The sequence below is a fragment of the Ornithorhynchus anatinus genome, chromosome 3, assembly GCF_004115215.2.
Source record: "Ornithorhynchus anatinus isolate Pmale09 chromosome 3, mOrnAna1.pri.v4, whole genome shotgun sequence".
Taxonomy (NCBI): domain Eukaryota; kingdom Metazoa; phylum Chordata; class Mammalia; order Monotremata; family Ornithorhynchidae; genus Ornithorhynchus; species Ornithorhynchus anatinus.
In genome coordinates, this window is record NC_041730.1 from 12577447 (window position 1) to 12598613 (window position 21167).

Here is a 21167-nt window from a genome sequence, read left to right on the forward strand (position 1 = left end):
TCACAGTGGCCCTTCAGGACTACAAATCCCAGAGGCCCCTGGGCCTGGGCAATGAACCAAATGTCCAAATGTGGGAACCAGCACAGTCTACTGGGCCTGGGAGTCAGAGGACCAGGGTTCTAATCTGCTAGTCGCCTGCTGGGTCACCTTGGGCCAGTCACTTTACAGACCTCATCTGTCAAATGGGGAAAAACTACCCGTTATCTCTTCCTTTCGGATCTACCCCAGCAGCTGGCGTAGTGCCCAGTACATAGGAAGCCGCCATGGGGGCAGAGAGAGTCACGGAGGAGGGTGGGGGACATTTCGGATTTTGGAACAAAAAAAGGCACAGCAGGTGTCTGCATCATCAAAGCTAAAGTTGTTGACTCCCACTCTTTCTCCCCCCCTTTCTTCCCCTCTCTTTTCCTCTCTCCCCCATTCTCTGTCTTTTCTCTTCTCTCACTACCTTTCTGTCTCTTTTCCTCCTTCCCCTCTCTCCTTTCCCCACTCCCCCTTCCTTTATTTGGAGAAGCAGCATGGCTCAGTGGAAAGAGGCTGGCCTTAGGAGTCAGAGGTCATGGGTTCTAATCCCAGCTCACCACCTGTCAGCTGTGTGACTTTGGGCAAGTCACTTAACTTCTCGGTGCCTCAGTGACCTCATCTGTAAAATGGGGATGAAGACTGTGAGCCTCACGTGGGACAACCTGATGACCCTGTATCTACCCCAGTGCTTAGAACGGCACATAATAAGCGCTTAACAAATACCAACATTATCATTATTAGAGCACGGGCCTGGGAGGCAGAAGGTCATGGGTCCTAATCCCGGCTCCGCCACTCATCTGCTGGGTGACCTCGGGCAAGTCACTTCACTTCTCTGGGCCTCAGTTATCTCATCTGTAAAATGGGGATCGAGACTGTGAGCCCCATGTGGAGAAGGGACTGTGTCCAAGCTGATTTGCTTGTATTCACCCCAGCACTTGGAACAGTGTCTGGCACGTTCATTCATTCTGTCGCTCACTCAAAATATGGCACATAGAGCTTAACAAATACAGGAAGCAAAAAGTCTCCCGCCAGAGTCAGATGACATTATTAGTAGAAAATCAAACTCAGGGTGACCGGGCAGCCTTTAGAAAGGTTGATAGGATCCTTCCTCACTTGTTTGGCTAGGAAAGTTCAATCTGAGCCGAGCAAGGAAAAAACTCGAGCGGAAACTCACCCAGACCGTTCTGGTCTAGCTGAGACCAGTATTAAACCAAAAGGTGTGTCACCTTTCTTCACCAAATACCACAGACAATTGTGGAACTGTGGAATTGAAGGGGCTCAGGTGACTCGGGCAGTAAATTTTAAGCTACTTTAGAACAATCCGTTCGGCACTTCCACATTGCCTTCTTTGTTGAAGACCGTGGCTGGACTGAAATCTTTGAACACTTGTCTGGGGACCTGCTAAAGCAAATTTGAAAAATCTACTTTCCGGTGAGGAGGATAGGGGTGGCAGGGAATGTGGCTGTTGTTGGATTGCACTCTCCCAAGCGCTTAGTACAGTGCTCTGCACACAGTAAGCGCTCAAAAAATACGATTGAATGAATGAATGAATATCTGGAGCTGCTGATCTGAGCCTTGACACTCCTTCCATGAATACTACTTTGTATTTCAACCAAGCGATCAGTTAATCCATGATATTTGTTGAGCGCTTAGTGCGTTCAGAAAGATGTGCTGAGGGCTTGGAAGACTACAATATAAGATAGCTGGTAGACACATTTCCTGCCCACAAGGAGCTTCCGATCTAGAAGGAGACAGTCACTGCAATAAATACAGATAGGGGAAGCGGCCGGATATAAGGAGACGAACATAAGTTTCAAGAGAAGCAGCGTGGCTCAGTGGAAAGAGCCCTGGCTTGGGAGTCAGAAGTCATGGTTCGAATTCCGGCTCTGCCACTTGGCAGCTGTGTGACTGTGGGCAAGTCACTTCACTTCTCTGTGCCTCAGTGACCTCATCTGTAAAATGGGGATTAAGACTGTGAGCCTCACGTGGGACAACCCGATCACCCTGTATCTCCCCCAGCGCTCAGAACAGTGCTCTGCACATAGTAAGCGCTTAACAAATACCAACATGATTATTATTATAGTTAATAGACACATTTCCTGCCCACAAGGAACTTCCCATCTAGAAGGAGACAGTCACTGAAATAAATACAGATAGGGGAAGCGGCCGGATATAAAGAGACGTAAATAAGTTTCAAGGGACTGGGGGTGAGGCGAATAACGAGTCCTTATTGGGTATAGATTAAAGCGTGTAGGCAATGCGGAAGGAAGAGCAAGTAGAGGAAATGCCGGCCTAGGCGGGGAAGGCCTCTTGGACGAGATGTGATTTTAGTAAGACTTGGAAAGTGGGGAGAGGGGTGGCCTGTTATATAGGAAGGGGAAAGTAGTTCAGGCCCGAGGGAGGAAGTGGGCAAGGAATCAACAGTGAGAAAGACAAGATGGACCTACAGCGAGTAGGTTACCATTAGAAGGGGGACGAGTGTGGGTTGGGTTGTAGGAAAAAATCAGCGAGGTACAGTCGGAGGGGGAGAGCTGAGTGAGAGCCTTATATAGGCATCAATCGTAAGGCATTTCTGTCTGATGCAGAGGTGGATGGGCAACTACCTGGAGGCTTTCGAGGAGTGGAGAGGTACAGGCTGAATATTTTGCATTCATTGGTTATTCCAAAGTGCTTCTATTAGCATTTTCTCATTTTATCCTCAAAGCATCAGCGGGAGGTAGGAAGACATGGGAAGGCGGGATGAGAAAACTAAGGCCCAGAGAAGTGAAGTGACTTGTCCAGTTCGGTCAATGGTATTTATCGAGCGCTTACTGAATGCACAGCACTCTATTAATCACTTTGGGAAGGTTCAGTACAACGGTGTTGGCTGACATAATCCCTGCCCACATGAATTTAACAATCTAGAGAGGGAGATAGATATCAAATAAATGAAAGATAGAGGAAAAATCAGAAACGGCGTTGCCTCGTAGAAAGAGCAGGGGCCTTGGAGTCAGAAGGATCTGGGTACTGCCACTTGTCTGCTGAGTGGCTTTGGGCAAGTCCCTTCACTTCTCTGGGCCTCGGTTCCCTCATCTGTAAAATGGGGATTAAGGCTGGGAGCCCCTCGTGGGACAGGGACTGAGCAGGACAGAGGAGAGTCTCAATTTTTCCTTATAAAACCGTAGCGAGCCTCACTTCCTTTCCGATGGTTCTGGAGTGTGACAGAGAATGCCGGTATTTCAGACGGAAGGCCTCGTTTGGAGGGAAAACTTAATAATGATAATAATGTTGGTACTTGTTAAGCGCTCACTATGTGCAGAGCACTGTTCTAAGCGCTGGGTAGATACAGGGTAATCAGGTTGTCCCACGTGAGGCTCACAGTTAATCCCCATTTTACAGATGAGGTAACTGAGGCACAGAGAAGTGAAGTGACTTGCCCACAGTCACAGCTGACAAGTGGCAGAGTCGGAATTCGAACCCATGACTTCTGACTCCCAAGCCCGTGCTCTTTCCACTGAGCCACGCTGCTTCTCTAGCCAGTCAGTCAAATTGTATTTATTGAGTGTTTACTGTGTGCAGAACACTGTGCTAAGGTCTTGGGAGGGTGCAATATAACAATAAAACAGACACATTCCCTGCCCACAGTGAGCCTAATCGGCCTAACGGGCCTTGGAGTCTGAGGATCTGGGTTCTAATCCCAGCTCTGCCAAATGCTTACTGGGTGACCGCGGACAAGTCACTTAACTTCTCTGTGCCTCGGTTCTCCTGATTTTCCTCCTACTTAGACCGTCAGCCCCATGGGGGACAGGGACTGTGTCCAAACGGGGTAGTGTAAAGATTTGGACCTAAGTGTTGTGGGGCCGGGGGTGGGGTGACTATCAAGGGCTTAAAGGGGACAGATCTGAGTGCATAAGGTGGTCGGTCAGATGGGGCTTATGTACACATCTCTAATTTTATTTATCCCTTTGCTCTTCCCCCCTCCCAGCCCCCAAGCTCTTACGTAAATATCTGTCATTTCACTTATTTATAGGGATGTCTGTCTCGCCCACTCTAGACTGTGAGTTTGCTGTGGGCAGAGAATGTCCCGACTCCACCACTTGTCTGCTGTGTGACCTCGGGCAGGTCACTTAACTTCTCTGGGCCTCAGTTACCTCATCTGTAAAAATGGGGATTAAAAAATGTGAACCCCACGTGGGACAATCTGATGACCCTGTATCTACCCCAGCACTTAGAACAGTGCTCTGCACATAGTAAGCGCTTAACAAAGACAATAATTATTATTATTTGTCTCTTCCCCAGAGCTTAGTACAGTGTTTGACACATAGTAAGTGCTTAACAAATACCATAAGAAAATCTGAGTAACCCTGAACAAGGCATTGCATAAGTCCCCCGGCAGAGTCACAATCAATCGGTGTTATTTTCTGAGCACCTACTGTGTGCAGAACACTGTGCTGTGGGCTCAAAGCTGCTCTCTAACTTTAGGAATCCCGATTCTAATCGTCTACTTTTGGCTTCTGAAATGTTTTCAGGATCTTAGGGATCCATTTTACTGCCAGGCACCCCCATCGGGCAGCCACCCCCTGCCTCGGGATTGTGGGGTCACCATGGGGCACCGGGCGACTCCCACACTGGCCAGTTTAAAGCTGACCCCGTTTCTGGGCCCGATTCTCTTTCACCGGCCGTGGGCTTCTGCTCAGGTGCCAGCGGAGGAAGTAGAGGATGCTCTGTTTCAGCAGAAGTTGAGAAACAAACCTTGAGCCTGTGGTCTCTGCACCATCACATAGAACCAGAAAACCACAAGGAGCTTCTCTGACTAGTTTGTGTGTCAAGTGGGAAGCTTCACAGCGGGCATTTGAACCCGGAAACCACGGGCTTTAACCGCTCTCCCTCGTCCTGCAAGCGGGCTGAGCTGCTGCCAGCCAAGCCCCCTTTCACGTGGGTTTGGCTCGGCCTCCCTTGGGCCACCGGAGCCGCTCTTCCGATCAGAGCGGCTCAAACGCCGCGGGGCAGCACGGCCCAGTGGACGGCACGGACCCGGGGGTCGGAAGGACCTGGGTTCTAATCCGCTCCTTCACTTGTTTGCCGCGTGACCTCGGGCAAGTCGCTTCACTTCTCCGGGCCTCATCTGTAAAATGGGGATAAAGACTGGGTGCTCCATGTGGGCCAGGGACTGGTCGGGCACATGGTGACCGCATAACAAAAATCATTTTTTTAAAAAAGAAGGTAAGCGGGATCAACCTCAGAATTCCCCTGAATCAAGACTAAACCTGCTCAAACTGAGTGACCGGGGGAGAAAGAGGTGCCATCGAAAAGCAGCGTGGCTCAGTGGAAAGAGCCTGGGCTTCGGAGTCAGAGGTCATGAGTTCGACTCCCGGCTCTGCCACTTGTCAGCTGTGTGACTGTGGGCGAGTCACTTCACTTCTCTGTGCCTCAGTTACCTCATCTGTAAAATGGGGATTAACTGTGAGCCTCACGTGGGACGGCCTGATGACACTGTATCTCTCCCAGCGCTTAGAACCGCGCTCTGCACATAGCGCTTAACGAATACCAACATTATTATTATTATTATCATTTCCTGAGCTGCAGAATCACCGCAGAGGGGTTGAAAACTCATTTTCACGTGATTAATTGCTCCTCGAGGGCAGGGATCGGACTACCAACTCTACTGTACTCTACTCTTCCGTGCACTTACTGTGTATTTATTGAGCGAGGCTCTCTCAGGAGTTTACCTCCAACTCTCACTTCCTCTATCAATCAATTAATCAGTGGTTTTTACTGAGCATTTCCTGTGTGCAGAGCACTGTACAAAACCCTTGCGAGAGTCCAATACAATAGAGCTGGTTCCTCAAGGAGCTCCTTACTGAATATGTGTGTTTTTGTGTGGGTGGGTGTGTCTGTTGGGCACTTAGAGTGGGATGAGGGAAGAACAAATACTGAGTAATAGTAGTGATAGCATTTATTGAGCACTCCCTGAGCGCAGTGCACTGTATTGAGCGTTGGGGAAGCGCAAAATAAAGAAATGACGTCCCCTGCCCACACGGAGCCTCAAAGTTAATCGATCAATGGTATTTATTGAGTGCTTAACGTGTGCAGAATGCTGTACTATGCTCTTGGGAGAGCATAAAACAACAGAGTTGGTAGACGTGTCCCCTGCCTCTAAAGAGTTTACAGTCTGAAGGGACAGACAGACTTTAATATAAATATATGAAATACCGATATATGCAAAAGTGCTGTGGGGCTGAGGGAGCGGTGAATAAAGTGGGCAAGTCACTTAACTTCTCTGGGCCTCAGTTCCCTCATCTGTAAAATGGGGATTAAGACTGTGAGCCCCACGTGGGACAACCTGATTCCCCTATGTCTACCCCAGCGCTTAGAACAGTGCTCAGCACATAGTAAGCGCTTAACAAATACCAACATTCTTATAAAGGGTGCAGATCTAAGTGCAAGGATGATGCAGGAGGGAGCGGTAGAAGAGCTTAGTACAAGTGTTTAGTACAGTGCTCTGCCCAGACAAAGCACTCAATAAATAAGACTGACCGCAAAGAGGAAATGAGCGTTTAGTCGGGGAAGTAAGCTCCTCTAGACCGGTGAGCTTCTTGCATCTACCGACTCTTTTATATCATACTCTCCCAAGTGTCTAGTACAGTGCTCTGCACCCCGGAAGCGCTCAATAAATATGATTGATTGGAAGGCCTCATGGAGGAGATGTGCTTTTAATAAGGCTTTGGAGATGGGGAGATATGAGGCGGAGGGATTTCCAAGCCGGGGGCAGGACTTGGATGAGGAGTTAGCGAGGAGACAGATGAGCCAGAGGTACAGTGAATAGACTGGAGTTACGGGAGTGAAGCGTTTGGGCTGGGTTGGACCTAAAAGTTACGTCCAGATAGAACAAAGCCCCAGCATCCGGTTCCTCGTTCATCTGTGAGGTAAAAATAATCCCCCTGGGCTGGACGACTAAAGCCACCCCTAATCCGAGTGATCCGGGGGTCGGGGTTCTTGCCAAGAATTCTCATCTTGTCTTCCAGAGTGAGGGAGAAGAATGTAAATCTGCCCATATTCATTCATTCATTCAATCGTATTTGTCGAGTGCTTACAGTGTGCAGAGCACTGTGCTAAACACTTGGGGAGAGCACGATATAACTATAAACAGACGCATTTCCTATCCACAGAGAGTTTTCAGACTGTCTCCTTAGGCTGTTCCTTATAATAATAATGATGACATTTGTTAAGCGCTTACTATGTGCCAAGCACTGTTCTAAGCGCTGGGGAGGCTACAAGGTCATCGAGGTGTCCCACGTGGGAACTCACGGTCTTAATCCCCCTTTTACAGATGAGGGAACTGAGGCACAGAGAAGTTAATTGACTTGCCCAGAGTCACACAGCCGATGAGCGGCTGAACGGGGATTTGAACCCATGACCTCTGACTCCCAAGCCCGCCACTGAGCCATGCTGTTTCTCTAATTATTATTATTAGGATTATTTTATTATTATTATGGTCTCTGTGAAGTTTTTACTATGTGTCAAATGCTACACTAAGTACTGAGAAGCTACAAGATAATCAGGTCAAATCCAGCCTCTGTCCCACACAGGGCTCAGAGTCTCAGGGAGAAGGAAAACAGGTATTGAATCCCCATTTTCCAGAGAAGGGAATTCAGGCACAGAGAAATTAAGTGATTTCCCACAGAGAGCAGACAATTAGCTGAGGCAGGGTCAGAACCCAGGCCTCCTGAGGCCAGCCTGTGCCTTTCAGCGTGGCTCAGTGGAAAGAGTCCGGGCTGGGGAGTCAGAGGTCATGGGTTCGAATCCCAGCTCCGCCACTTGTCAGCTGTGTGACTGTGGGCAAGTCACTTCTCTGTGCCTCAGTTCCCTCATCTGTAAAATGGGGATGAAGACTGTGAGCCTCGTGTGGGACGACCCGATTACCCTGTGTCTACCCCGGCGCTTAGAACAGTGCTCTGCACACAGTAAGTGCTTAACAAATACCAACATTGTTATTATTATTAATTTCCACTAGAACTCTCCGCTTCTCGTGGAGAAGGGTGGACTGGTCGGGGGTCAGTCTCCCTTGACCAGGCTGGCCTGGAGGGTTGTGCCATCTGTTAGTTGTGGTATTTGTTAAGCACGTACTATTTACCAAACTCTGGGGTGGAGAGAAGCAGTCAGGTTGGACCCATTCCCTGTCCCAGCCTCCCACTCTCACACGGGGCTCCCATGGGGTAGAGAGAAGCAGCGTGGCTCAGTGGAAAGAGCCCGGGCTTGGGAGGCAGAGGTCGAGGGTTCTAATTCCGACTCCGCCACTTGTCAGCTGGGTGACTTTGGGCAAGTCGCTTCATTTAGGGGAAGCAGCGTGGCTCAGTGGAAAGAGCCCGGGCTTGGGAGTCAGAGGTCATGGGTTTGAATCCCGGCTCTGCCACTTGGCAGCTGTGTGACTGTGGGCAAGTCACTTCACTTCTCTATGCCTCAGTTACCTCATCTGTAAAATGGGAATTAAGACTGTGAGCCTCCCGTGGGACGACCTGATGACCCTGTATCTACCTACCCCAGCGCCGAGAACAGTGCTCGGCACACAGTAAGCGCTTAACAAATACCAACGTTATTATTATTATTCATTTTTCTGTGCCTCGTTTACCTCATCTGTAAAATGGGGATTAAGACTGTGAGCCCCTGATGACCTTGTATCTACCCCAGCACTTAGAACAGTGCTTGGCACATAGTAAGCCCTTAACAAATACCATCATTATTATTATTATAATTAATCCCCATTTTACAGAGGGGGTAACTGAGGCCCAGAGAAGTAAAGTGACTTGCCCAAGTCACCCAGAAGAACGTGGAGGAACTGGGACGAGAAGTCAGGCCCTTCTGACTTCCAGGCCCGTGCTCTATCCACTAGGCCAAGCTGCCTCTCTGGATGAGGGTCACGGGGCTTCAGGTCCCTTTGGGACTTCAATCAATCGAACAACGGTGTTTACTGAGCGCTTACTACTACTAATAATAATGTTGGTATTTGTTAAGCGCTTACTATGTGCAGAGCACTGTTCTAAGGGCTGGGGGAGATTTACAGGATAAGCGGGTTGTCCCACATGAAGCTCTCAGTCTTAATCCCCATTTTACAGACGAGGTAAGTGAGGCACAGAGAAGTGACTTGCCCACGGCCGCCCAGCTGACAAGTGGCGGAGCTAGGATTCGAACCCCAAGCCCAGCTTCTTTCCACAGAGCACCGTACTAAGCGCTCGGAAGAGGACGGTACAACAGAGCCGGTAGACGTCGACTCGGAATTCCCTGGGAGAGCCCGGTCCAGACCCCCCGGCCCCGGGGCCCGGGGGAATTTACCTGGTGAGGCCTTCTGAGACAGGGACAGGTAGTGGTCGCCTTCCTCCGGGCCGTGGCTGTGCTCCTCGGTGCACGAACTGCACAGCCATTTATTGCAGTGGGTGCACAGGCTGTGGGCCGCTCTCTTCTCTTTACATTCAGTACAGCTCTGAGAGGGGGGAAGAATACCAACGAGAATGGAAAGACGGACGATGAAACAGCAGCACAGTTAATAATAATTTAATAATAATTTTGGTCATTGTTAAGCGCTTACTATGTGCTTAGCACTGTTCTAAGCCCTGGGGGAGACACAGGGGAATCAGGTTGTCCCACGTGGGGCTCACAGTCTTAATCCCCATTTTACAGATGAGGGAACTGAGGCACGGAGAAGTGAAGTGACTTGCCCACAGTCACACAGCTGACAAGTGGCAGAGCCGGGATTCGAACACATGACCTGTGACTCCAAAGCCCGTGCTCTTTCCACTGAGCCACGCTGAGACGTGCAGCTCCGTAGAGCTCATAATTATGCTACTTGTTAAGTGCTTACTATGTGACGGGCCTGAGGGGAGGGAATGTGTTGATTATTAATCATATTCATTCAATAGTATTTATTGAGCGCTTACTATGTGCAGAGCACTGTACTAAGCGCTTGGAATGAACAAGTTGATTATTATTTATTATTTCTAAGATTATAAGATTTATTGTGTATACGATTATTATTATAATCATAATAATTACTATGATGGCGGTACTTGTTAAGCGCTTACTATATGTCAAACACTGTTCTAAGCACTGGGGCAGATACACGTTAACCAGGTTGGACACGGTCCCTGGCCCACACTGCGCTCACACTTCTAATCCCCATATTTTTACAGATGAGGTAACTGAGGCACAGAGAAGCGAAGTGACTCGCCCGAAGTCACACAGCAGACGAGCGACGGAGACGGGACTAGAACCCAGGTCCTTCTGACTCCCAAGCCCGTGCTCTAGCCACTGTACCATGCTGCTGGTTATACTGTACTTTCCTAAGCACTTAGTTCAATGCTCCGCACGCAGTAAGCGCTCAATAAACACATTTGAATGAATGAACGCTAAGCGCCGGGGTGGATACAAGTAAATCCGGTTGGACACCGTCCCCGCCCCACATGGGGCTCACAGTCTCGATCCCCATTTTACAGATGAGGGAGTCGAGGCCCAGAGAAGCCAAGTGCCTTGCCCAGAGTCACACAGCAGATAAGAAGCAGCGTGGCGCAGTGGAAAGAGCACGGGCTTTGGAGTCAGGGCTCATGAGTTCGAATCCCAGCTCTGCCACTTGTACGCTGTGTGACTGTGGGCAAGTCACTTAACTTCTCGGTGCCTCAGTTCCCTCATCTGTAAAATGGGGATTAAGACTGTGAGCCCCACGTGGGACAACCTGATTCCCCTGTGTCTACCCCAGCGCTTAGAACAGTGCTCTGCACATAGTAAGCGCTTAACAAATACCAACATTATTACAAGTGGCGGAGCCGGGATTAGAACCCAGATCCCTCTGACTCTCAGGCCCGTGCTCTATCCACTAGGCCCGGTCCCCTTTCATAAAGATGGGCACGCTAACTCACCGACGCAAGATGGAGAGCAGAGCCTCCTTGGGAATGACACCGAGGAGTGAGGGATGGGCTGAAGAGAAGATAATAATAACGGTGGTATTTATTATCATCTTTGATAATAATAATATTTATTGAGCACTTACTGTGTGCAAAGCACCGTACTAAGCTCTTGGGAGAGTACAACATAACACAAGTCATATTCCCTGCCCATGATGGGCTCACAGTCTACAGGAGGAGATGGGCATTAATATAAATAGATATAGATAGATAGATAAAACAGATATATAGAGAAATATATTTATGTGCCGTGGGGAAAGGACGGAGGGTGAATGAAGGAGCAAGTGTGAGCAGCGCAGAAGGGAGTGGGAGAAGAGGGAGAGGAGGGCTCAGTCAGGGAAGGCTTCCTGGAGCCTTTGAAGCGGGGGAGAGCACTACTATTATTAAGCACTACTAGGTGCCAAACACTGTGCTGAGCGCTGGGGTAGGTTCAGGATCATCAGACCGGACACAGTCCCTGTCCGACACAGCGTCTGCAGTCTGAGACGGGGAGAGCAGGTCTATTGCATTGTCGGCCCCGCGGCACTTATGTACATGTCCATAATTGACTTATTTATATTCATGTCCATCTCCCCCTCTAAACGGTAAAGCTTATTAGGGGCAGGGTACACGTCTACCAACTTTATTGGATTGGATTCTCCCAAGCACTTAGTATAGAGTTCCACACTCAGTAGCGCTCAATAAATATCATTAATGAATTGATTATCCCCATTTTTCAGGTGAGGGAACTGAAAAAAAATTGGTATTTGTTAAGCGCTTACTAAGCGCTGGGGTAGATACAAGGTAATCAGGTTGTCCCAGGTGGGGCTCACAGTCTTCATCCCCATTTTACAGATGAGGTAACTGAGGCACAGAGAAGTGAAATGACTCGCCCACGGTCACACAGCTGCCAAGCGGCGGAGCCGGGATTAGAACCCATGACCTCCGACTCCCCAGCCGGGGCTCTTTCCACTAAGCCGCGCCGCTTCTCTAGCTAAGCTGGAGCTCAGAGAGGTTAAGGGACTTGCCCAAGATCACGCAGCAAGCCAAAAGCACAGTTGGGTTGAGAGCCTGACATTTCCGACTCCGAGACCCATTTGCTCTTTCCACTGGGCCACCCCGCCTAGATCCCTCACCCCTTCGTCTCCCACGCCGAGACGGTCAGCACGGCCAGAGGAGACGAGAACGGGGCGGCCTAGAAAACCTACGGCACGGTGCCTCAGCAGACGGCATTTACTGAGCGCTTACCGCGTGAGGAGCGCTGTCCTAAGTGATTGGGGGAGTACAGTACTATAGAGTTGGAAAGACCAAAAAGGAGGGGAAATCGGTCTTCAGAAAGAACATTGCAATTGTTTTTTGATCTACAATTTCACGAGGTTTGGATTTGTTCCACTCGAACCTAACGGGAGCGGCCTCTCCTTCCGTGTCTCTCCCTTTAATGATGATGATGTTGGTATTTGTTAAGCGTTTACTATGTGCGGAGCACTGTTCTAAGCGCTGGGGGAGATACAGGGTGTGCCCCACGTGAGGCTCACAGTCCTCACCCCATTTTACAGATGAGGTAACCGAGGCACAGAGAAGTGGAGTGACTTGCCCAAAGTCACACAGCTGACAAGTGGCAGAGCTAGGATTCGAACCCATGACCTCTGACTCCCAAGCCCGGGCTCTTTCCACGCTGCTTTAGACAATCAATCCATCAATCAGTGGTATTTATTGAGCACTTATTACGTGCAGAGCACTGGACTAAGTGCTTGGGAGAGTGATAATGCGGGAGCACTTTGAGGGCAGGGCCCACCTCCTGTGTCTTCTCTGCATGAGAAGCGGCATGGCAGAGTGGATAGAGCGCGGACCTACGGGGCAGCAGGACATGGATTCTAACCCCGACTCTGCCACTTGTCTGCTGTGTGACCTTGGGTGAGTCACTTCACTTCTCTGTGCCTCAGTTACCTCATCTGTAAAATGGGGATTAAGAGCCCAAAATCCACCGGGGCAGCCAAGCAGGCTCAAACTGCCCGACTGACGTCCGGCAGGCGGAAGAACCCGTGCAGAGACACACGTAGTAAAAACAAAGGCCGGCAAATAAATAGCGTTATTCATTCCGAAGAACGTTGAGCCGGTATCCTTTAACACCGCTCCCTAAAGGAAATCTCAGCTCCCCGGTTGTAAATACTTCGCTAAAAACTTTATTCATGGGAATCAGGGATGATGAAGGGTCCGCTCGACTCGGTGGACCGAAGATGTGGTGGAAGGTCCGACAAGCGGCGGTCTTCCAGATAAGCGGGGGGAAGACGCATGCTTGTTTGTTCAATGAGAGGAAGTGACCTGCAGCTAAAATGCAACCCCGCTGCAAAACACAGGAAATGCAAAACACAGGAAAGGGTGAGGCCGCGTTCCTAGCAGTCATCCCCAACTCCATCTTACTGCCCTCTCCCAAGTGCTTGGTACAGCGCTCTGCCACGGTGAACGCTTTATAAATACCACTGATTGATTGATAATAATAATAATGTTGGTATTTGTTAAGCGCTTACTAGGTGCAGAGCACTGTTCTAAGCGCTGGGGTAGATACAGGGTAATCGGGTTGTCCCACGTGAGGCTCACAGTCTTTATCCCCCTTTTACAGATGAGGTAACTGAGGCCCAGAGAAGTTAAGTGGCTTGCCCAAAGTCACACAGCTGACTTTTTTGGGTTTTTTTTTATTTGTTAATGAAATGTACATCGCCTCGATTCTATTTAGTTGCCATTGTTTTTACGGGATGTTCTTCCCCTTGACTCTATTTATTGCCATCGCTCTGGTCTGTCCGTCTCCCCGGGTTAGACCGTAAGCCCGTCAAAGGGCAGGGACCGTCTCTATCTGTTGCCGACTTGTTCATTCCAAGCGCTTAGTACAGTGCTCTGCACATAGTAAGCGCTCAATAAATACTATTGAATGAATGAAAGGTGGCGGAGCCGGGATTCAAACCCATGACCTCCGACTCCCAAGCCCGGGCTCTTTCCACTGAGCCACGCTGCTTCCCCGATTGATCGACGGACTCATCCCCTGCAGAAGGGCTGTGTCTTCTCCTCTGGGCGTCCTAATGGGAACGGACCACCCAGGACGATAAAACTTCACAGACTGGAGCCTTTTTTGACTTTATAACTGCCCCTGTGCTGACGGACAGAAAAACCAAAGCCTCTGAGAAACAACAAAAAGACAAAATAGCCAGAAGCTGGGGAGGATAGGAGGGTATCCTTTATGCTCTTGCCGACTAATTTTCCCTCTTGCGAAAGCAAGGTGACGGTGGTGTATTTTCTTAAGCATTTCTTTGATGGGAAAGAAAGACAAAGGCAGCATGATCTAGCGGACAGAGGACAGGCCTGGAAGTCAGAAGGACCTGGGTTCCAGTCCGGCTCCTCCCCTTGTCCGCTCTGTAACTTTGGGCAAATCGCTTCACTTCTCTGTGCCTCAGTTAAGTCATCTGTAAAACGGGAATTAAGGCTGTGAGATCCATGTGGGACGTGGACTGTGTCCAACCTGATTAGTCTATATCTAATCCAACGCTTAGTACAGTGCCTGTCCCAGAGTAATAATAATAATGGGGGTCTTTGTTAAGCGCTTACTACGTGCAAAGCACCTGACAAGGTGATCAGGTCATCCCACATGGGGTTCACAGTTTTGATCTCCATTTTACAGATGAGGTAACTGAGGCGCTGAGAAGTGAAGTGACTTGTCCAAAGTCACACAGCTGGCAAGACTCAGAAGCAGCGTGGCTCGGTCGAGAGAGCCCGGGCTTGAGAGTCAGACGTCATGGGTTCTAATCCTGGTTCTGCCACCTGCCAGCACTTAACAAATACCTTTTTTAAAAAAAAAGACACAGACAAAAAGAGAGAGTGGAAGACCAGGACTGACAGAGAGAGGGGAGAGCAGCGAAAACTGTGAAGGGAGAACGATAACCGGCTCAAATGGGGGTCATTACAACACGTGCATTACATCACACAGAGAAGCAGCACGGCCTAATGGAGAGACCACTAGCCAGGGAATCAGAGGACCTGGGTTCTAATCCCAGTTCTGCCACTTGTCTGCTGTGTGACCTTGGACAGGTCATTTAACTTCTCAGCGTCTCAGTTGCCCCATCCGTAAAATGGGGATCCGATACCTGTTCTCCCTCCTACCCGGACCGCGAGCCCCACGTGCGATAGATATTGTTTCCCACCCGATAGGCTTCCACCACCCCCAGTGCTTAGAACAGCGCTTAGAACGTAATGAGCCCTTAACAAATACCTTTAAAAAAAGGGCCTCGGAAGCACAGAACGGAATGGTTCCCATCCCTGTGTGTTTCCAGGAGGGGTTAGGATGTGTCAGAGTGGAATTGTGGGCCAAATCAGTCACCGTAGCGCCCAGCGGTTTACCCAACTGGGCGCCAAAAATAAACCATCCCAAAGGGCAGCTTCCCAAATCAGGGCACCTCCCCGAGGAGAAGCTGCACCTGTAGCAAAGAGCAGAGACCCCAAACTCAGGGGAGGAAACCAGGTAGAGATCATAAATCCTTAACAAGGAATCCAGCAGGGAGAAGCAGAGTCCCAGCAGGTGGATCTGTGACAGGATTCTCGACGTCCGTATTAACGAGAAGGAAGAGGAGCCGGTAAGAAGAGGAGCCGGGTAGGGGCATTTGAAATTCAACCAGACCAATCCCCTCGCCCGTGATGGGATAATCCCATTCTCCACCCTTAACGCGTACGTGGCTATCAGTTTATTCATCCCACTTATTATTATTATTCGCTTTTTATTTACTTTTGCTTTTACCAGTTGGGATCAGTCACTTAATCAATCAATCGGTTGCTTCATCTGTAAAATAGGGATTAAGAGCGTGAGCCCCATGTGAGACAGGGATTGTGTCCAACCCGATTAACTTGTATCTATCCCAGCGTTTAGAACGGTGTTTGGAAAATAATAAGCACTTCGCAAGAAATCATAATTATTATTATTATTACTATCATGATGATGATAATGATGACATTCAGCAGTCACGGGGAAACTGGAAAAGCAGACATCTTCACAAGATGATGCAAAACCAAGACGAGGAAAGTAGACATAGCCATGTTCCAACCTTCAGCAACCTAGTCTGTGCCTCGTTTAGACTGTGAGCCCGTTACTGGGCAGGGATTGTCTCTATCTGTTGCCCAATTGTCCATTCCAAGCGCTTAGTACAGTGCTCTGCACATAGTAAGCGCTCAGTAAATACGACTGAATGAACGAATCTATCTTTCGAGAGGAACTGTAAACTCACCACAATGCTGCACTGATTCCTGGGCATTGAGATTAGTGTTTTAGGAAGACAGTTTCTGAGGTGGGGGCTCTCATTTATTCATTCAATTCATTCATTCAATCGTATTTATTAATAATAATAATAATGTTGGTATTTGTTAAGCGCTTACTATGTGCAGAGCACTGTTCTAAGCGCTGGGGTAGACATAGGGGAATCAGGTTGTCCCACGTGGGGCTCACAGTCTTAATCCCCATTTTACAGATGAGGGAACTGAGGCACGGGGAAGTGAAGTGACTTGCCCACAGTCACACAGCTGACAAGTGGCAGAGCCGGGATTCGAACCCATGACCTCTGACTCCAAAGCCCGGGCTCTTTCCACTGAGCCACGCTGCTTCTCCATTCTTTATTGAGCACTTACTGTGTGCAGAGCACTGTACTAAGCACTCGGAAAGTACAATGTGGCAACAAATAGAGACAGTCGCTACCCAACGAAGGGCTTACAATCTAGAAGGAGGTAGACAGACAGACAGCAAAACAAAACAAGTAGACGGGCACCAATACTATCAATATAAATGAATAGAATTATAGATATATGGACATCATTAATAAAATTAATTGAATAATAAATATGTATATATATACACAAGTGCCGTGGGGCTGTGAAGGGGGTAGAGCAGAGGGAGGGAGTAGGGGCGATGGGGAGAGGAGGAGGAGCAGAGGAGAGGGGGGCTCAGCCTGGGAAGGCCTCCTGGAGGAGGTGAGCTCTCAGTAGGACTTTGAAGGGGGGAAGTGTGCTAGTTTGACAGATGTGAGGAGGAGGGGCGTCCAGGTCAGAGGTAGGACGTGGGCCAGGAGTCGACGGCGGGACGGGCGATAATGAGGCCCAGGGAGGAGGTGAGCGGCAGAGGAGCGGAGTGGGAGGGTTGGGATGGAGAAGGAGAGAAGGGAGGTGAGGTAGGAGGGGACAAGGGGATGGAGAGCCTTGAAGCCAAGAGTGAGTTTTTGCTTGATACGGAGGTTGGTAGGCAACCACTGGAGATTTTTGAGGAGCGGGGTGCCATGCCCAGATTGTTTCTGTAGAAAGATAATCCGGGCAGCAGACTATATAGACTATATAGACTGAAGTGGGGAGAGACAGGAGGTTGGGAGATCAGAAAGGAAAGAAAGAGGGGTTCTCACCCCCCCTCCCTCACCCCGCTTACCCTGGCCATGGTGGGATGTGCCATTGGGAAGTTCTGGGGAAGGGAATTCTCAACTACATCCCTGGCAAAGCAGTTCCGGTGGCACACGGGACAGGAGATGATACCTGAGGGAAGAAAAGGAACAGAGTCAGAGCCTGATCCAGACGAGGGTGACGGTGGGGATGACCCTCTCCCAGTGGTACTTATTGAGCACTTACTCTGTGCAGGGCACTGTACTAAGCGCTTGGGAAAGTACGATACAATAGAGTTGGTAGACACGTTCCCTTCCCCGAAGGAGCTTACAGTCTGGAGCGGGAGACTGGCATTAAAATAAAAAATACGGATAGGAGAATTGGCAGCGTGTAAGGATATATATGTAAGCACAGAGGGATTGAGTGGGGTGAAGATCAAGGATTTAAGGGGTACAGATCCAAGTGGATAGGTGACGCACGAAGACAAATATGGAAATGAGGGATCGAGGGAAGCCTCTTGGAGAATCACTGGACAACGGGCTTGGAAAGTAGAAAACAAAGAAGTGTCGCATTTTCTGGTCACAAGGAGTTTACGCTCAAGAGCTTACTTCCAGCTCCCACCTCCCCCGTCAACCGATCGATCGATCAACGGTATTTATGGAGACTTTACCGAATGCAGAGCACCGTACTAAGTCCTTGGGAGACTATGATATAATAAAGTAATCCCGCCCTCAAGGAGCTTCCCATTTAGGACAATCTACTATGACACAGGTTTAAGCGGTAAAAGGAAAACAACAGTCAAGGATACAGGGAGGGGAGGAGAGCAGATTGGGAACACGCCAGTGAGTTAACCAACAAAATTTCTACTATCTGGCATTCTGATGGAGGGAACCCAGAATTGTAATTTATGTGCAGGACTTGTCTCCAAAGGGTTGAGGAGACTGCACATAGAGGCAGAGAGAAATAGTGTGGCCTGAAGGGGTTGGACGCAGAGGCACAGAAAAACAGTGCGGCCTGAAGTGATTATACACAGAGGAAAAAGAGATACAATGTTCCTTGAAGAGATCGTAAATAGAGGCACAGAGAAACTAAACTACAAGGCCTGAAGAAATTCTACATAAAGGCACAGAGAAACCGTGGGCCCCGAAGAGGCTGAACATAGAGGCCCAGAGAAAAAATGTATCCTGAAGAGGCTGTACATAAAGGCCCAGAGAAACAGTGTGGCCTGAGGAGATTGTACATTGAGGCACAGAGAAACAACATGGCCTGGTGGAAAGAGCAAGGCCCTGGGAATCAGGAAATCTGGGGTCTAGTTCCATCTCTGACCTGCTGTGTGACCTTGGGCAAGTTGCTTAATCAGTCTGTGGCTCCAATCCCTCCACTGTAAAATGGGAGATAAAATGGATTCCCCCTACCTTTTAGATTGGTGGCCAAAGGTGGGACAGGGTGTCTATCCTAGTGTTTGGCACGTAGCGCTAACTCCCGTAATTATAGACGGTAAGCTCATTACGGGCGGGGAGCGCATCGGCTAATTCTGTTGTACTCTCCCAAGCGCTTAGTAGAGTGCTCTGCACATAGTAAGCGCTCAATAAATTCCACCGATTATTATGTAGCACTTTGAAGCATAAAATATTCTACCCCCTGGACCCTAAGCTCCTTGTGGGCAGGGAATGGGTCTGCCAACTCTGTTGTACTGCACTCTCCCAAGCGTTTAGTACAGTGCTCTGCACCCCGTAAGAGGTACAGATAGATGGATTCCTCCCACGCTCTGAAGTGGAGGGCAAGGGCGGATCGCCCCGTCTTTCTGAAATGTCCTTCCTCTCTTGCAGTGCCAGTTGAACTAATCCCCCAAGGCCCTTTGTGCCACCCCAACACACCCAATTCCAAGCCCTCGGGGATCGAGTCCTGGATCCCGCCAGGGTCCCCGAGACCGGAGGTAGAAAGCGCCCGGAGGTAGAAAGGGCTACCGCTCCGTCGTCTCTGCTTGCTGGAACCGAGCTCAGCCCTTCCTCCTCGACAGCCTCCTTTCAAGACAAACAGTAAGCGCTTTGCTTGTGCATCAACTTCTCTGTTCTGCTCTCGCTGAGATAAATAGCAAAGGCAGAAGCATTTGAGGAAAGGGAAGTGGTTTTTACAACTACTGTTCGGCATCCTACAAAATACCAGTTGCCGGCGAGCTTAGTCTCTCTCTCTCTTCGTCGGCCCTTTCATCATCTGACCCGCCCTGAGCCTTTGACCCTTTGAGGGGTAAGGTGGGTGAGATCAGAATCTCTTTTCAAAGGATTCCCTCTTGTCTGAAAATAATCATGGTGTTTAGCGTGCCCAGCACTGTGCTAAGCGCTCGGGGTGGAGAGAGGATAAGCATTCAATTCATTCAACAATATTTAATGAGCACTTCCTATGTGCAGAGCACTGTACTAAGCGCTTGGAATATACAATTCGGCAAGAGATAGAGACAATCCCTGCCCACTGACGGGCTTACAGTCCCTGTCCCGCACGAGGCTCCCCACCTAAGACGGAGAGCGAGCTGGTAACTTACCCCCGTTTTGCAGGTGAGGAAACTGAGGCCCAGAGAGGTGAAGCGACTTGCGCAAGGTTTCCGATCTTACTTTTTCTTTCTCTGTTGGTTCTTTGATCATCCGATCTGCCCTGAGCCTCTAATCCTTCGAGGGATAAGATGGGGGGAGATCAGAATCTCTTTTCAAAGGATTCCCTCTGGTCTGAAAATAACTGAAAATAAAGCGCTTCGGGTGGGCAGAGGATGATCAGATGGGACGCCGTCCCTGTCCCGCCCGAGGTTCACAACCTAGGAGGGAGAGAGAGCTGGGAACTTACCCCCATTTTGCAGGTGAGGAAACTGAGGTGAAGAGAGAGGCAAAGTGGCTCACCCAGAGTTTCAGCCACCTGGCCGGGGGCGGGGGGGGGAGGGACTTCATTCAATCGTATTTATTGAGCACTTACTGTGTGCAGAGCACTGTACTAAGCGCTTGGAATGTGCAATTCGGCAACAGATAGAGACAATCCCTGCCCCACAACGGGCTCGCAGTCTCAAAGGGGGAGACAGACAGCGAAACAAGTAGGCATCGATACCATCAAGATAAATAGAATCATAGATATAGACACATCATTAATGAAGTAGCTGCGTGGCTCAGTGGAAAGAGCCCGGGCGTGGGAGTCCGAGGTCATGGGTTCGAATTCTGACTCCGCTGCTTGTCAGCTGTGCGACTTTGAGCAACCCACTCAACTTCTCTGGGCCTCAGTTACCTCATCTGTAAAACTGAACCCAGGCGTACTGACTCCCAGTTCCCTGCTCTCTCCACTCAGCCGGGCTGCCTATCTGATTGACAGCCAAACCTCTACCATCCACAGTAGTTGACTGGGGAGGTCGTGGATGGGAAGGCGAGGCTGGGGGAGGCGGGAGGCGAAGAGAGGGGAAGGGTGGGGGGGCAAAGAGCCAAGCAGCTTTTCTGAGCACTTCCCAACGTGAAATACCCTTCCTTGGTATAAAGAGCAATCATCTGGATGGTGGAAATCCATGGTTCATCATGGCCTCCTGTGAAGAGCCCGGGCCTAGGAGTCAGAGGACATGGGTTCTAATCTCAGCTCTGCCGCTTCAGAAGCAGCGTGGCACAGTGGAAAGAGCCCAGGCTTGAGAGTCAGAGTTCAGGGGTTCAAATCCCGGCTCCGCCGCTTGCCAGCTGTGTGACTTTGGGCAAGTCACTTAACTTCTCGGTGCCTCAGTTACCTCATCTGTAAAATGGGGATTAAAACTGTGAGCCCCACGTAATAATAATAATAACGTTGGCATTTGTTAAGCGCTTGCTATGTGCCGAGCACTGT

At 49.5% G+C, this 21167-nt stretch overlaps 1 protein-coding gene across 4 annotated transcripts in view; it reads right to left on the reverse strand.

The window, feature by feature from the left end:
• The window catches only part of TRIM66 (tripartite motif containing 66), a 100447-nt gene that overhangs the window by 49536 nt on the left and 29744 nt on the right, over positions 1 to 21167 (reverse strand). For all 4 annotated transcript variants that reach the window (XR_005659835.1, XM_029060921.1, XM_039911377.1 and 1 more), the window contains 2 exons: positions 17377 to 17480; positions 9331 to 9478 (listed from right to left, as the gene is read on the reverse strand). Coding sequence is in view for 3 of the 4 variants with exons in the window: in XM_029060921.1 (XP_028916754.1) it covers positions 9331 to 9478; positions 17377 to 17480 (252 nt within the window). In the remaining variant the exon portion in view is untranslated. The remainder of the gene's footprint in view (positions 1 to 9330; positions 9479 to 17376; positions 17481 to 21167) is intronic.